This window comes from Spea bombifrons, chromosome 9, assembly GCF_027358695.1.
Source record: "Spea bombifrons isolate aSpeBom1 chromosome 9, aSpeBom1.2.pri, whole genome shotgun sequence".
NCBI classification, from domain to species: Eukaryota; Metazoa; Chordata; class Amphibia; order Anura; family Pelobatidae; genus Spea; species Spea bombifrons.
Window position 1 is genome coordinate 40,709,849 of NC_071095.1, and position 16,276 is coordinate 40,726,124.

General features: G+C 40.3%; 1 protein-coding gene across 8 annotated transcripts in view; it reads right to left on the reverse strand.

Annotated features, from left to right (window-relative positions):
• The window catches only part of EML1 (EMAP like 1), a 49,839-nt gene that overhangs the window by 10,941 nt on the left and 22,622 nt on the right, over nucleotides 1-16,276 (reverse strand). For 2 of the 8 annotated variants that reach the window (XM_053474529.1, XM_053474527.1), the window contains exons 2-9: nucleotides 10,424-10,606; nucleotides 9,400-9,456; nucleotides 8,173-8,305; nucleotides 7,543-7,593; nucleotides 6,577-6,711; nucleotides 5,371-5,399; nucleotides 3,917-3,943; nucleotides 962-1,091 (exon numbers count right to left, since the gene is read on the reverse strand). In XM_053474529.1, the coding sequence (XP_053330504.1) occupies nucleotides 962-1,091; nucleotides 3,917-3,943; nucleotides 5,371-5,399; nucleotides 6,577-6,711; nucleotides 7,543-7,593; nucleotides 8,173-8,305; nucleotides 9,400-9,456; nucleotides 10,424-10,606 (745 nt within the window). The remainder of the gene's footprint in view (nucleotides 1-961; nucleotides 1,092-3,916; nucleotides 3,944-5,370; nucleotides 5,400-6,576; nucleotides 6,712-7,542; nucleotides 7,594-8,172; nucleotides 8,306-9,399; nucleotides 9,457-10,423; nucleotides 10,607-16,276) is intronic. The other 6 variants (XM_053474528.1, XM_053474532.1, XM_053474531.1 and 3 more) reach the window with 6 other exon arrangements.

Here is a 16,276-nt window from a genome sequence, read left to right on the forward strand (position 1 = left end):
CTAAAAAGAATAATAGTCACTTGAAAAGTAAACCGCCCAGCAGCACCCATCATGAACACAGACCCCTTCTGACTTCGCAGGACTTCTACATGCAGATGCAAAACCAAACCAGCGTCCACTGAATAAATATTTCTCTCCATGAGAATAAACCTCTTGGCTGTACACAGTAACGTAGGTCGGCATTGACAAAAATCATTTTCCTCCGATAAACTCCAACCTGGAGGCTGCCATTGCTGTCATTTGAGCAGCAAAAGTCACCCAAAGCATCAAACACCACACTGAGTTGATTCTTTATGGCAATGCCAATAAGGTCCGATCCTCAACAGACTTTCATTGGTCTCAGACTGTGATTAAGACCAAGACATTCTTTGATAAAGAATCAAGTTCTTTATCGATTAGATTGGGTCAAGATAACAGATTACATACATACGTAAACACACACAGAACCATTTCAAAGTTTGGGGTCACTTAGCCGTTTTCAGAGAAAACAAGGAATTTGGAGGCTGTTTAACATAATTGCAAGAGGGTGTTCCAATGATCGATTGGCCTTTTAAACGTAAACTCGGATCAGCGGACACAACGTGACATTCGAACACAGGAGAGATGGGAGTGATAAAGGGCCTCTATACGACTATATTCCATTAAACCAGCCATTTCCAGCTACAATAGTCATTTACAACAGTAACCCCGTCAGCGCTGGATTTCTGATCCATTTCATGTTATTTTAATGGGGGGGGGGGTTTCTTTATTAAAAGAGGACATTTCTAAGTGACCCCAAACTTTTGAATGCTAGTGGTGTAAATCACACCAAAACATTTTCAGTGTAGTTTCAATATTGGCAATTTAACGAGCAAAATGTTTTTGCAGTCCTAAAATATTTTGGTGTAATTCACCCTGACCCGTTTCAGATACAAATAAGTGTCCAAAGCCGCTACGACGAGGGTTTTTATAAAAAGGATACACCCATTCAAGTTTAAGTCTCTTGGACGGAAGTTCAGTCTTTGCTTCCAAATTGTACGACTCAATGTTGTCTTTGGGCATATGCATGGTAACAGGGCGTCCTCGCAAAAACATTTTCACGTAACCTTCCTCTAGAAAAAGCAGGCAGAGAAGATGCCGTTTTATATCATGTTACCAAATAAAACTATATATTTATTTGTTACCTCTAATTAAGGTCATTTACAAAAATAAAACAAGAAAATAAAAAATAAAAAACACAGGACACGCTGAAAATTTTTAATAACATTTATTGTAATTAACATGCACATATAACTCAACAAGGAGAACATTTTTAAGTTCAAATGCATATAAGAGCACTAACACTCATTTACATGCGGTTCAAAACTGCGAGCGCTAAAATAAATGTAGACTAAATAGGAAAATTTTCAAAAAAAAAATATTTTAAAGACACAGGAAATGTAATTTATTGAAACAAATAGCCCTCAAAATAGTAAATGAAAAAAAAAATCATCTACTAAACACACATTCAAGCTGTTACTTGCCATGCAAAGAATGATACAAGGAAACATCGCAGTTAATAGCAAAGCTGAAAGTAACCACTGGGAGACCTGGGGCTTTTGAAACTAGGTGATCTTGGGATGGGCAAATTGCTTTGACTGGGGCTTTTGGGCAGGGGCAAAGACAAAATCTTTGGAGCGCTTGAAAGCAACTGTCCGTATTCAGAAAGGGATGACTCCAACGCCTCTGAAAGCTGCTCAGATAATTCAGCCTTGTTCTTATAGTGATCAGACAGCTGGGAAGCCAGTAATATCTGCACAGTAACTACATAAAAAGTGGATGGGCGGCCATAAGATAAAAAAAAAAAAAATGGAAGGGAACAAAGAACATGTTAAAGGGGTCGATAATAAATTGGCATTCACTATAGGGAGATAGGCGTCGCTGAATCACGGTCTCACGTGTACTACTGAAACTCTCGCTCTCTCTCTCTACGGTAACTGCAGACCGGCTATGCCGCCATATTGCCAATGGCAAAGTCCACTTCTTAATTGGTTAGTCTCGATGGAGGAAATATCGTTAGCGTGTGATTTATTGCACTCTTTCTTGCAAACTAAAACCGTCATGGCAAACTATTAAAGGAAAAATTTTATTAGATGTCCGGATGCCGTGTGGAAAGAAAAAAAAAAAAAAAAGAAAGAATAGGTTTTTGGCAGCTACATGACCAAAGAGTGAGAGAGAGAGAGATGGGTGGGGGACAAGACGTATTGGTCAACCCTTTAAATGCAATTGTGTCTAGCACCAGACAGCAATCAGAGGGTTGATTAGCAAGGGGAGAACAACTACATAAAAAAGGAAGGTTGATCAAGGGCAATATCCGTCTAAATGGATACTAACAATTCTAATTGGTAGCATTAGAAAGGCTTCAAAGCAGACAAGCAGCGGCTAAAGCTAAAACAATATAATTATGCAAGTCTTGGTGCTACATTCTGAAGAATCAGTGTTTAGTGAAAGCATTTCATGTTTACCAATCCTTTAAGAACCTAAATATCCCATGACCCGACCAAAGGGCCATTCTTCACCAACTCATAAGTAAAATCCCAAAAACGTTAATGTTCACCAGGAAACTCCGGGCCACTTTGGCAGCTAACAATAGCATATATTCTGGAACAGCAGTACAATGGCATGGATTGTCACCGTATGAAAGAATGCCAATAAGAATTTGGCCGCAGCTTCTTTTTAGCTGATCTCCGTTGAGCCAACTACACTCAATCATGGACAACTGAGCAAAGAGGATACTTTTCCAGGGAATTAACAGCCATGGACCCCCTTGGAGCATTACCAGATAAATATGGCTCGTATGATTGGTTCTAACGTGACCACCCTATGTAGTCCCACAGAATGTGCAGAACGATGTCCCATGGACCACACACCAGGACTGAGACAACCAACGGCCTTTCCATGCTTCCAGTCAGATAGATAACACTTGAACTTACTGCCTCCTGCAAACATATAAAAGGCTCAAAAACAGGAGGTGGGTATTAACTATAATTTAATAACCGATTGTTTTCTAGTAATAACAGAAATTGGTAAAGCATCGGGCTGTCCTTTAAATTTAATCTTTTGGTAAATGTTCAAAGAAAAAAACTGATCAGGATTAGCGATTCACTTGAAAAGCTCTAGACAGCTGCTTCATCTAATTTACGGTCTCCACAAAAAGATCATTATCTAATTTGCTAACTTCAAAGTGCTGCATTCCGTTATCTTTGAGGAGTAAACTGGTAACGGAACGAGTCTGTGTGGGGCTTTAGCCTTAACAGGCGGTACGATTGTGTATATGGTCTATCATTAATACCATACTATTGATCAATAAAGCAGCCAAAATACGTCCCAAAAGCATCCAACGTTTTTAACAGAATTGGTGATTTCAGAATATTAAAGCCTCTCAACTTTGTTAAACATGAAATGCTCCTCATAGCACAGATCTGCGGTGAAACACGTTAGAACATTTCAAAATGTTGTCCGTACCTATGTTAGAATTTAAAAAAAATACAACAGACTCTCAGTGGCAAAGCAAACTCTACAAGGGATCTACAAATTGCGCTACCCACTAAGATTAGGAAGCCATCTCTCCGGCATTTTTTCTCACGTTCGGCTCACTGAGCAAATACTGGCCCTTATTTGCCAAGATTACACGGACTAATTAATGAGAAACGGATGTCTATGCAATAGACGGGATTCCACGTACAGAAGCACTCTCTCCCTCAATGAGAGACATGTGGGAGACAGCCAATTAATCTGTACTTGTTTCTCTAAACTTGGATCTGGTTATGAATCCCTGAATTTATTTACTAAGCTCGGTTTAGATTACTAGATGCCTCCAAGTCCTTTTAATTAACCTCTATCACCTTGGCAATGGCGTTGCTCAGAGCGCCTGTGAGTTTTGACAAGTTATTCCTACCTTTGCAGTGTGTCACACGCCGCTTCCCTTGTAATTACAGAGACAGAAAGAAAATTCTTGGTAAAGAAGTATTTACTGCAACGCTTAAAGGACCAGCTAGTGATTTCACAAACCCAGGAAGGAGATATCGGACAAAACCGGACATCGACTTGGCAAGAACCGTTTGCTATGAATATTATGTAGAATTTGGAAAGAACAATGTCTAAAGATTCTTGTTTTTGTAACAGTCACAACATACTGACAGACACATTTTCTTTTCCCAACAAGATAGTTTTTTCAGAAAGCTGGGGGAAGCAATTTTGGTGTGCATCATCAGAAACCTGCTGAGCAGGAAGTGGCAAGACTAAGCAGGAAGTACAGTGTAAAACAGTGTCTTTCAGCCAGATAAAAATAATGCACCTTACACGCTTCCAAATTCCATATATATATCTGTGACGATGGTTTTGTGTTACGGTTATTTGCTCCCCCATATCTACAGTAACAGCCTGCACGCTGTGTAAGGAAGTATTTATTTGTGGCACACTCTTCACAACAGGGTCTCTGCATGTTCTCTGGTTACAGAAACCCATTTGTAATTTGAGCCGCTGATCTCAGCTCTCCCATGGTTTAAGCACCACACAGCAAGTAAATGATACGGCCAGAAGCGGCAGAGAGGCCGCTAATCCCTACATCTTGTTCCAAACCTATTTCTTAATTACCCCCTTCCTCCCACGTTTCTAAAGAGCGATTTGGCCAGCACCTCCATTATGATTTGGAGAGAGAAAATAAAGTTTAAAGTCATGTAGCTCTCAGATTACCGTGAACAGCGCACCCAACTATTCTACCTCCAGGATCCTGGCAGCAGTGTAGGGGGCAGCAGGCAAATCTGTAACTGGACTTAACAGCTTTATCCAGGAAGAACCTTATCATGGGCTATAACGTCAGCTCCAAAACGAACCCTCTTCGCACACTACTGACACTCTTAAAAAAGTATCAGGCGGGATGTTCCAATAGCTTTCATAACTCTCAAATACTCAATATTAAGTAAAGCGTTAAACAGAATACCATTAATACCCCAAATTATAGCAGTTTGTCAATAAGTAAAGTGGAACATTAAGGGGTTTTGTTCTCCATCTTTAATGGACAGTGGATCTGGTTTGAAGAAAAGATGCACAATAAGTCTGCTGGCCCACAAGGTAAAGAACATTCACATGCTGGTGCCAAGTAACCTCCATATACTTGACTGGGTAAAGTAAAGACCCATGTTAACTGGAACATGAATATTTAAAATTATACAGGGCATAAAATAACAGGTCGCTTACTGTTGGGGGATAACCTTCCCAATACATGAGATTGACTGGGAAAAAGTGAACATATATGCTTTTATAAAATCCTGGCTTTTGGCGTATGTTGGGAATAGCTAAAATAGATCTTGCGTAGATCTTATTCACGTGAATTAACATGAAAGGACTCACCAGCGCTAAACATGGGCTCCTTAGGCTTGCTGAAAAACAAAAGAAAATAGTGTAAAAACTGAACATTCACCATTACAGTCCAGCAAAACCATTGCACAGGGAAAAGGCAACATTCAAGTATTTCAAGACCCCACCCGAATCTCTGTATTTCATAAACACTAAATGAAGCCTGGATTTATTTTGTGATCAGTAAAGTAGATTTTGTTTGTGTCAATGATCCTGATCTTATCTCTAAACAAGAGGAATTCCACCTAAGAGCATTTCACTTCCTGATGCATTCTGCATGCACACCGGCAGGCAGTACCAGCAGGTCTAGTGCTTTCCTGCGTACACTAGAAGCGAACAACGCTGGCTCCTGTCCAACACGACGACGGGCTAGCATGGAGGGTAGCCATTACATTGAAATTGATTTGGGTGGTGATTGATAAGTCTTCAAATGCAGCAAAAAAAACTACTCTGACATGAAAAGCTTTTTTCTAGACCCCTTGGTGCACAGAGAATCTAGAAGTAAACTTCCATGTAAACCGTAACCGGGAGGAAACGGCAGCCTGCGTGTTTCAGACTTGCCTTGTAACACGCATGATACAATTCTAGCCGTTCATACATCTGGAGCCGGGTTATCTAAACAAGAGGATTGCTTATTTCCTGATTATACGGCACGCGATGTGCATGACACCAAGGGAGAGGCTTGTGTAGGAAGATGCTTGGAAACAAACTGCGTTGTTTAAAAAATACGGGTATAAATAAAATTCCCGGAAGTTCTAACCGAAGTTGACCAAAATTCCAGACTAAATATACATCTGGGTGTAGCTTAGCTACAGTATGTTCCTTAGACATCCGTCAACAGCAAAGTATTGTGGTTAAGGCTTCAGTAATTAGCCGGCATAATCTGAATACTATTGTTATTTCAGGTCTATTACAATTCCATATCAAATAAGTGCCACTTATTAATGTATTCATACCTATATTTGATTATCGATATAGTCAAACTCTGCTTTTTCCAGAACACTAATTCATTAATGCTGGAAAGTGAGCAGTTACTGTACATTCCGCGAGTCTATGGTGCTCTAGAGATAGGCTTCAGCTTTCAATGCGCTTTTATTTCACGGCACTGGTGGCACGGCCTGTCAGCGGTAAGAAAGATGAGACGTCACCCCATTGACCTGTGTATGCGCACATTAGATTTTATGGACCGTCTCATCCTACCTCTCGGTGTTCTTTTTGCTGCTGGATGAGCTGCTAGTGGAACCGGCCCGATTCCTGCTGCCTTTGGCATCTCCAGGGATTTCTCTCCGGCCTCCAGGAGAGAGCCGTTCTGTAGAATTGGTTCTCTTAACATTGCTAAAATGCAAGGAAAATGAACTTCAGATAAAAATCATTGATACTTGCTGTTGATCCATCGATCAAGCCCTCCTCCTCCATGGGTATTCTAGGATACCAAGGGGCTTAACTGCATGCAGTTCAAACCAGTGGCTATTATAATATTTCAGTAAATGGATGCAGATTGTAAGAGACTAATATTGGCCATCTAGCCTTAACGGAACACAAATAAGAAACAGTCACTATAACAGAAACATGATCTACGATGGTTTGTCTATAAAATAGAATCATGATAAAAGCTGGTATTTAAGCATTTTGGCATTCAAGTAATTCACTTTTTTTTTTTTTTTTTTTTTTTTTTTTAAACGGACCAAAAGAAGCAATTCCTGAAACAGGAGCTGCATTTAAACTACTATGTCATTCATAAATGTAAAATCATATAAATGTAAACTTCATTTTGACTTTTCTGTTGGTTGAAATGACATTTACAGTTTCTCAACTAGGACAGGGGACGAGAAGCTGCAATAAGATGGGCCAATATCTACAAGTATTCCCAATTGCGACATTTGAAATTAGTTTTTTAAAAATAAAAATGGCATTTTGTTATTACAGTGATAGATGGGACAATTGTTTCAACACGTACACACATAATAAAGTACACCAGTTAAATCCCAGAATTGGCTATGTCTATGTAGGAAATCTGAATATTTGCTAGTGAAAACTGCACGGAAAATGCCTTAACCACCCACTAAGAGTCCGCTTAACCGTTTCCATGCTGGGATGCTAACCTTAGAGGAAACACAGCCTATAGTTCTTAGTCCAGAAATAAACACGTATTAGAGGTTCCTTTACCTTATTGCGGTTTTAGTTATTTTACACGCATTCAAGAGACGTACAGATTTGCTACAGCCAGAACGAAGGCAGGAAGAAGTAAAAGTACAAATGAGTGCAGAACGAAGAAACGACAGAAATGACAGAAAAACAGTCCGGCAGCGTGGGTCTGCAGAAGAAGCGGTTATTTGTAGAACGCAATAATACGTGAAGTACAAAACATAGCGGGGGGGGATTTTTTTAATCTAGTATTAAAAACATGAAGACACAACATATACCATACAAGCTAAAAAGGATTCAAAATAAAACACAACACAAATACCAGAGAAGTCTTCTGGCCCCTAGTTTGGACAGGGTCAGCCCCAACCCACTTTACCAGGAGAACATCATGGATGATTGGGCTCCCCAATGGGCCCCAACTCAATAGATCCATTTACCTTACAAAGCTCCATGCTTACCCAGCACAGACCTCCATGGTATCTCTTTCTCATGCAGCATGACCTTTAGAAGCGGAATGCTGGGATATGATGTGGCTAGAGATATTGCCCTGGGTCAAGCATACATCAGCACCTCCTTTAAATACATTGCCGCACACACCAGGTTTTTAAGGTATAGCCTAAGTGCTCCTGGTTCCTGCTCCAGCGAGCTTACCCTTTGGATGCCAGTGGAACAATATCTTTCCTGGTCCCAGATGGTGATGGGAGAGATCCAGTTGGCTTCTTTGGTAAGATTGCGTCACTGTTAACAGCATTTCTCAGAGGCAAAGTTTGGCCAAGAGGTCTTGCTGCATAAAAACAAATATGAAAAATAAAAAGTTAATTTCTACAGTAAATACAGGCAGGATACATAGAGTATATATTTATATAATATTTCAATGTAAAATGTCTATTATTAGTAACATGCAAGATGGCAAAAGTTACTGTTTCAGAAAACTTAAAGACCTTTTATCTCAAAATTATATTAAAATGTTTCCATAACTCAGATCTTCGGATAGATGCTATATTTCCTACCCATATAAAAATAAGCAACCTGGAAAAATAAGTTTCATAATCATTTACGATTATTGCTACCCAACCCCAAGGATGCAACTGATCACGTTCCCTCAAAAAGGGGACGTGATCAGACTAAAATACACAATATTAAAAACCAACGTTGTCCATGCTCCTTCCTTCTATTCTTCCCCATTAATATCTCTGCGCCAATAAGTTGCTGGCTCTTCATTATTGGTTTGGTTCCCTTTTTTAAGGATGGGTGAAGAGAATTGAGAGCTCTTTAGGACAGGGAACTAAGACACACGGACCCCGACCCCCATATCTCAGCTTCCACAAGGAGGACATTTAAACTAAATATCTCCAGGAAGATGACAAAGACAGTGAAACAAGAATCACAGATTGTTTTAACTAATTATTTTATTTACTCTAAAACCCATCTGTGACACATGCTCCTTTGAGTTCTAATTATACCCTGGCCATAAAAGTATCAAGGTTTTTCTAGGAGGAACTTAATTTAAGTTCAGATCTAGAGGTCACGGACAATATAGTCACGGCTGCAAATACCCCACAGAGGCATTTTCCCGTTGTTCATGGATCCATGGGGGGTCCCGTTACCACAACCACTTATAGAAGGTTCATCGCGTTTGGACCATTCCATCGGTCGATATGGTGAGAAGGCCAGTTTGAAAACTTTGGAGTGGGATTTATACTAGTTTATCATCTAAAGATCTTAAAATACTTTTTCTGAAAAGACATTAAACAAGCTCCGCTCAAGCACATAATCGCAAGAAGACACTTTTGTTCCAAATCACTGCATCCATGTGTTAAAATCACAGCAAAACGTCAAGCGTTTTAGTATCCACGCAAGGTTTCTCGGGTCGCTTACCTGAGCCAGTAGCGCTACAATGCCTGCCGACATCTGACTTTTTATGCATGCTTTGATCTGGAGGTTAATTATTATATCCTTATTACTACTATCTCGTTGATTTATATAACGCCAACATATTCTGCAGAGCTGTAATGGGTAAACATGTCCTAACAAGCACTGTATCGCCTAACAATTTGATAAAAGCTGAGGAGGACCCTTACTTAATTGCATTTCAGAACAAAAACCACTAGCAATAGAAAAAACAATCAACATAAACCCCCATAATATTCCTAGAGGTGCAGCCATACCCAAATACCTCTGTTTCATGGATCAGTGAAGAAAATGTAACTAATATATTTCAGAGAAACGCACACCAGCATCCGGACGCTGGGTTCTGCATTGAGTCACAAAACAAATACCTTATAGTATAGAAAAGCATGGCAGGTGGCTTTAATGTATATAAAATATTAAAAAAAAATTGGAATAAAAAAAAAACCAAAACAAAACAAAAAAAAAAAAAACGCTTGATGCCCCCCCATCATCTTGGGGTTTTAAAGTAGCATACACATCACAAAATCGTATTAAGACACACGGCAAAAGAGATGAGGCTGGATGGGGGGACATCATGGGACAGGTACCAGGCTGTAGCTGGTGGGGCAGAATTTGCTTATCCCAGCTTAGAGAACACTGGTTTTAAATGTTCTTTATTCAATCGTAGGAGTAATAGTTTTAACCCTCTGAGTGATGAGAGTCTGCTTTTTTTCTCCCATTGGAGGTCCGGCCAATTGCTGTGGTTTTGTTTTAGTTACATTAAGAAACAGCTTATGCTTTACCCAGGAAAACCTTGTTTTGTTGGCTCATAGCACTGGTATATGCTGAAAGTCTTTGGAGTACTTTGGCTCCTACATAACTGTCTTTAACCCCTTGAGTGTCAGCTAACAGATTGAGCGCATTATTATTCGATATGAGACTTATAGTACATATTTGAGTGTTCTATAAATATTTATTAAAATAAAAATACAAAAAGACAATGGTTGCTCACCTTTGGTAGGTCCTTTTCTGTTCTGCATGGCATGCTGCTCTTCAGATACATTCAGCCGCCGAACCACATCAGCCAAAGCCGACTTCAACAGCTGGATCTCGTCCTCCTGGATCTGCACACGTTGCTCCAGGGAAGCGATCCGATCCGTCACCTCCATGGTGCTGCAAGCCGAGGCGCTGTCATCTGAAACACAGTATGGGCAACATTAACCAAGTCAAGCACTGGCAGAAAGCAAGATATCCGGACCATGATCACTTCCAAAGTACCAGCGTACACAGGCCGATAGAATTACCACCATAATACAAAGGTCCTGGCAACCAACAGCTACCGGCAAGTTACAAATAGACAATATCAAAGTCGCAGGAATTCTGGCATATAAAGAATACATCAGCGAAGCGCGAGGCATCTTAAAAAGATACTATAGGTGGTTATAGTGCTTTAGAGTCAAGAGGCAAGGGAGAGATGCAAGTGCTTTGATTAAGGTGTCTAGGGCATCTCAAGTCATAAAAGGGGCAATCAAGTACAGCGCAAGGAAATTAAATATACTTTTATATGGATACAAACGTATAGATAGCACATAGCGGTAGATTTGGATGGGTTTATATTTCACATTTCAGTTGTAGCGCTTGTAACAGGAAAAGAAGCTTCATTCCATGTTGATACAGTCTTGTAAGATTGCCGCATTCTTTGTGGAGTGAGCCAGGCTCTCCGGCAGGGTCAACAAAACGTGGAATTTCTGCTAAATCGTTTCAATACTACTTTCCATTGATTCCGGGCTAGATGCCTGGATAACTGTCACTTGTCCAGGGGAAATGAACCTAGTAGTTTGTCTGCTGTATCCTTCTTCTTGCCCCCTGACATGGGAGGCTCAAGAAATGAAACAAGACGGCAAGAAGAAATAAATACACGTCGTTGTGGCACTGTTTGGACACAATGTTTATATGCAAGGTTTGCATTCCTCTGGGTAGACCGTTCCAGAAATCCAACATGTTAACAGAATGAAACTCTTTAAAAGTAACCTCAGCCAATGTTCTAAAATAAATATTGGAGTCCATCAAACACAGACTCCAGTGCATTTTGGAGCAACGAAATGAAGGAATTGGTGTAAGCTGTACTCCTACGCAAGGGTTTTAATAGTAAAGATCCTTCCTTTCTTACTCAAATGTCATTAAAAAGAATCTGCAGGAAACAGTCTTCAGTCTAGTGTTGTTGATCGCAGATACAGGCTGTGCTTCAAATATATCAAATTTTAGACTAAATTACGAGAGATATAACATATATGATCATCCAGCATGATGCGCCCTAACGTGGTAATGGGTCATTCTGATACCAGGGTTGTGATCTTCAGACCAGGGATAGGCAAAGTGTCTGTCCGAGGAAACCTGTGAAGGTCCATAGACCATCATAAATTGTCCACCACAGACCCAGTATATGTCCACCATGAGAAATGTTGGTGCCGACCCCCGCTTCAAACAGACCTGACTGTCTGTTCCTACCATGGTGTCATATGACAGTCTGAAAGCTTGGACAACATTCATATTTAATATTAGAAGGACACACTTGAGTAGCTGGCTATTCTAGCTCATAGCTTCCCATCTTAAGCGCAAGAAGAAAAGGAAAGTCCTGATATTCTCCATTTGGGACCAGGTAACTTCAACATGAGGCACAATACATACATTCCAAGAGTCTACCTCAATATTTAACGTACGTAGTACATCCCGATCGATAGCTCAACAGTTCATTTTTAGACCCTACAGCTGCTCTGCGATAACAATGTCATAGCGGGGATCAAAAGCTTAGTCACAAAGAGTGTTGCCTTAGACTTTTTTTCTGAAAGGGTCTGGGACTGGATGAGTGGCACGGATCAACAACGCGTCTGTTTTTATTACCGCTCACCATCATCAACTAGAAGCGATGACGGAGCACAATGTACACGGTTTTTGACTTTCTACCAAAAACATTCTTAATTATTCCCTCAGCAGCCAGCAATAATTAGCAGAGCAAAGTATTGAAAGCAATGTGTACACAGTAGCTTAATACAACCCCCTTCTTGTGTTCAGCAATTACCATCCTTGCCAGATACTCTTCCAAGTACATATGGGAAACAATAATCTCATAGCTAGTCTATAAGAAAAGAGCCCAGTCTCTGCTTGTCATAAATCAATGTAGAAATACCAAATGGGCAAAGAAAAATAAATCACTCTTCACATAAGCAATTATTCTTTTCATATCAATTCACCAACAAGCTTACGGTAAGGAAAGCCAATACTTCCAACCTAAAAACTATCGTCCCCTTGAAGGCTATGAAAACAGCCTCAGCAATACGAGCGTCGCATAAATGTGGAGATCCATCAATACCTAGAGCGTCAAGAGGGGGCAGGGATTATAAGGATTCAGATCCTGAGTTAATCATTTTGGGGATGAAAACGTCCAACAAATGTTTTACACTTTGATGACTCTGCAACTGTACAATTGTTGCTATGCTATTAAAACTTTGATGGATTTTTATTTTTAACAAAAACCTTTGTATTTAAGCATCATCAAAAGAACAGGTGCGTTTGGTACACAAGAGGCATCCGTCACCATGTCTGTGAGTAATACGGCTAGAAAGGATTAAACCATAAAGCTTTTCAGAAGATTCCTTTTGGATTTTTAATGCACATCGAATGGCGGGTACAAAAAGGCTCTGAAGACCAAAGAAAAAGAACGTTGGAAAAGTTATCCCTACGCACCTTCTGTGAGCCTTTGGCGGTCGTGTTCTAAAGGGTTTATTCACTATATCATTCCAGTCAAGATCCTAAAATTAACAAGTTATGAGATGCCTCCTCCAGACTAGACTACCACAGTAAATGAGGAGCTGTAACTTTAGCATTAAAACTGAATATCGCTCAATTCTGGGGAAACGTACCAGATGCCATGGCTCGGATACGAGGTCACACTGAATGTATACCGATTAATGCAATGACCAACACCGGTGTTCCTCAATCTTTGTGAGACCATTCGAAGGACAACTAGTAGTCTCCTGACCACATCATTTTATCAATACATAAAATACTTAAGTATAAAAAAAAAACCCCTCTAAAATAAAATAAAAAAACCAACATGACAGATCTCACACTTAAATGGTTAATATGTTACTTATTAACAAACCATGAGGCTGGGGATGTTTTCCTTCGATACGGCTTTTCAGTTAATTGGCAAAATCAACTCCAATCCGTTTTTTCTTCCCCTCAAACTGCTACTTAACAGAAAATCGTATTAAGCTGTGACCCTGGTTAACGTTTTGTGACAACGCCTCATGAGAAGCACTCGCGATGAAGCGGGTCATTAACACATCGAGCGCGGCTACCGAAAATGTGGGCTCCAAACGGAAACAGCTGAACGATTGGGAATTACCAGGCATCGCAGAATCGGCACCTATGTACCAATGCAGCATAACCTGAATAATTAACATATCTGCAATGCAAAAACACCTCACTTTACACACTATTGGGGCTATGTATAAAAAACTGGAATAGTCCTTTGGTTGCTATGGTAATAAGACCACTTTCCAGATTTTGCCCCAAAAATCACTTTTTATACCCAGCTCTTTTCCTCCCAAAACTGCAAATCTTAAATTGCCTATTTTCGACTTAACGACAAGGATATTTTTACTGCAGCGTGGTTGCGATTCTAGCCGACACATGATGCAATCATTAACAATCGGGGATTTATTATCCTGTGGGATTTCCTTAAACTTGCGCTAAAAACACTAAAGCTTCTCAACATGAAAAGAAACTGCCCTGGGCACAGAGGACGAATAGGAAATTTAAATGAAGAATAACCCCAGCGTGACCTGGTTTAAAGGGCTTCGGCAAATATAAAAAGGGGACAGATCAGAAATAAAAAAGGAAAACGTTTTAAAAAAAATAAATAAAGTGTGCAAATATTTAACGGAGTGACTGATTATCTACATATTAAAACAGCTTTATATTTCTTCTCGTAGAAATAATTGGGGGGGGGGTTATTTGTCAAAAATGATTGCACTCATGATGCTTCGACTCAATGACATCCAGGAGAATGAACTCAGAGAGGAGTCACAGAACAGAAAGAATTTACCTCTCAAATGAGATTATTGGACACCAGGATCGTGGCAGAAAATCATTTGACCTCCAAATAAAACAAAGTTTAAGAGCCATTATATAAATTAGTTTTCATAAGAAAGAAGAAAGCTGGAAGTGCTTCCGTCATACATTATGGATTATGAATTAAGTGCCGATTTTAATCTTGTGCGGCTAGCCAACATAAATGACTTAATTTCCCTTTTCTTATGACTAATGCGGTTAAGGAGTATGGTTGTGAATAAATGGTCTACTTTAAAGGAATAGGGCTCTTGCTCCATTGGTTCCAGAGACTAGAACAGTAGCCGGTAATACTTTTTAACATTGAGGTATTTAAATTGGGCATCATCCCAGGCCGCCCCTTCTGTGTCGAGTGCCAGGTTATGATGTCATATTTTGGCACACCGCTTCTCTTAAGCATGTGCGGCCGCATCCAGCATACTATGGAAGCTTTGCCAGCTAGACGCAGTCCATCCTAGTGAAAATGGGCCAGTGGGGGAGATCAGAGATATCTGGGAGCAGCACACTGGGGAGCCTGATCATCCAGAATGGGGAGCCTGATCATCCAGAATGGGGAGCCTGATCATCCAGAATGGGGAGCCTGATCATCCAGAATGGGGAGCCTGATCATCCAGAATGGGGAGCCTGATCATCCAGAATGGGGAGCCTGATCATCCAGAATGGGGATCTGCACCCCACTTTTGCAGCAGTTGACCAAACCCAAAGAAATGCCACTGCTTTTATGCGAGGTCACATATTCACATAAAGGCTAGACCCCAATGTAGGTGACGGGTAGATGGTTAGGGTACTGAGCTTGTAGGAGCCACCAATGTCAGGGTGGATTACATATACAGCATGCATGACTTGTTGTAAAGGAATGGGAGTTGCAGCCCACTAATATGCATGCCCTGTCTGGAAAACCAGAGCTTCATTCAGAAGAGCAACACAGCTTGGGCAGGCACAGGACTTAACAGAAGTGGATAGGTCACCTTACTTTCTTTAACATGAGAAGAGGGAACCATTGAGGCATTGAACACAGATGTGCATTTCATTCTATGAATATTCAAGCTCAAATACGGGCTCATCACAGACATTTGTAGACATAAAGAGCAGCGTTAGGTGGCTTCTGGTAATTCCATGAACGTCTTGTCCCTGCCAAAGGATGCCTGGCCTAGAATAAGACTAATTAGAATAGTACTTTGTTAGGGAACAGAGCCTAGCCATAATTGGAAAGAAAACTGCTCCTAAAGGGCAGCGCATTTTGTCCACCATCTTTCCCAGAAGGCTATACCCCTTCTGCTTGTTAGATCACATTTTCCATGTTAAAAGTCAAACAATGTAGTCACTCCCGGGGTCAGTGAACCGCACGGTATTGGGAACAAACTGTGCTATATACAATGTGAAAGGAATCTGGCATTCTCATCTAGTAGCTAAAAAGGTCTGTATATCATCATCATCATCATCAGAATCTAGAAACGAATAGCGGAAAATATACCGACTAAGACAGAAATAAATAAATAGTGCGAGCTTCTGAAACCCGTGAAGCAATGTCCACCAGGTTTCCGAAGGTTTGACTTTTTACAGTCTAAAATGTCAGCAGACTAAATGTCATAATGCGATACAGTCATATAAACGCGTGGACGAGTCTGCCTGGGTATTGCATGGAACTGTTTGGAACGTTAACCCCTTTCATATTTTTCTAATCTGCTTAGAGAGTTAAATAAATATTTTGAGGACTGGCAGGAAGAGCTTA